This window comes from Xyrauchen texanus, unplaced genomic scaffold (genome assembly GCF_025860055.1).
Source record: "Xyrauchen texanus isolate HMW12.3.18 unplaced genomic scaffold, RBS_HiC_50CHRs HiC_scaffold_1400, whole genome shotgun sequence".
In the NCBI taxonomy this organism is placed as follows: domain Eukaryota; kingdom Metazoa; phylum Chordata; class Actinopteri; order Cypriniformes; family Catostomidae; genus Xyrauchen; species Xyrauchen texanus.
The window spans coordinates 1-1,170 of NW_026265763.1; the positions used below are offsets into that span (position 1 = coordinate 1).

Here is a 1,170-nt window from a genome sequence, read left to right on the forward strand (position 1 = left end):
CATGTTGCAAATTGCTAAAACCATCGCAACCTCGTCGGCGCGAGATGAACAATGCACGCGAGTGATCACTATAATTTCTCTTCTGCTTTGTTACCTTGCAATGGAAATGTTTTTATGTGTTTTGGAAAATTAATCTTAAGTTTCATTGTTTGTATTTCTTTGTTTTCCAACCCCAGCAACTTTAAAATACAGCATTCCGAGCAGAATGGACTCAGTATCAGAAAATAAATTCCAGGCTCTTGACATGGAAACTCAGAATATGCTCAAAGAAGCGCTTGATGGTGTGTACACTTTTCTGACTTAAAAAGTTAATTGTCCTTCTTTGTCCATGAAATTGCAATAGGACGATGATAATATAACATGTCCTTATTTAAGGGGTTGCAGTTCAAATTCAGTGTAACGTTTTATTGTATCCCTCCCCCACAGATCCCAAGACAGTTGATTTGGAGAAGCTGTCCAACACTATTGTAAACCAGTCATTGAAAGACATTACATTCTGTAAAGATGCTGGCCGCCTATGCTATGCCTTAGTTCAGGTAGGACATTATGTATTTCACTAACACGTGACATTTAATCTTAACCAAAATATCAAGTTGTTTTCCCATTTCCATATCTTTTTTTTTTTTTTTTTTAGATTGTCTCAAAAAAAAGAAAGTAGTCTTTATTGACTGTTATAATGGGGTCAGCAAATCTAACCCCCTTTTTTCACAATCTGAAAATGTGTGTTTGACACACTTTTCTGTATTTTGTTACATTTGAATGACCTTTTTGACCTAATAGGCAGAGGCTCAAAAAGTTGCAACCAGTGTATTCAGGCGAAACATATTGACACGTCTACAGCATGAATTCACTGCCAGAGAGGAGACACGGAACCGCTCATTGCAGGAGTGGGTCTGCCTGGTCACCTTTATCTGCAACATATTTGATTATATCAAGGTAAAAGCTCTAACTCAATTGCAAAAGTTTGCCATTTAATTTTACATTTTTCTATCTGTTTGTACTACCCCAGGTTTTAGACTTTGCAGAATAGTTCACCCCTAAATAAAAATTCTCATTTACAGTTGAAGTCAGAAGTTTACATACATTTAGGTTGAAGTCTTTAAAACAAATTATTTTAATCATTCCACAGATTTAATATTAGCTAACTATAGTTTTGTCAATTTGTACTAC

General features: G+C 35.4%; 1 protein-coding gene across 1 annotated transcript; it reads left to right on the forward strand.

The window, feature by feature from the left end:
• Positions 1-180: 180 nt before the first annotated feature.
• On the forward strand, positions 181-962 carry LOC127641697 (MIF4G domain-containing protein A-like; the record flags this gene model as incomplete). Its single annotated transcript, XM_052124621.1, has 3 exons — positions 181-281; positions 427-536; positions 781-962. Coding segments are annotated over exons 1-3 (368 nt in total), but the record flags the coding sequence as incomplete, so codon positions are not given.
• Positions 963-1,170: the final 208 nt, after the last annotated feature.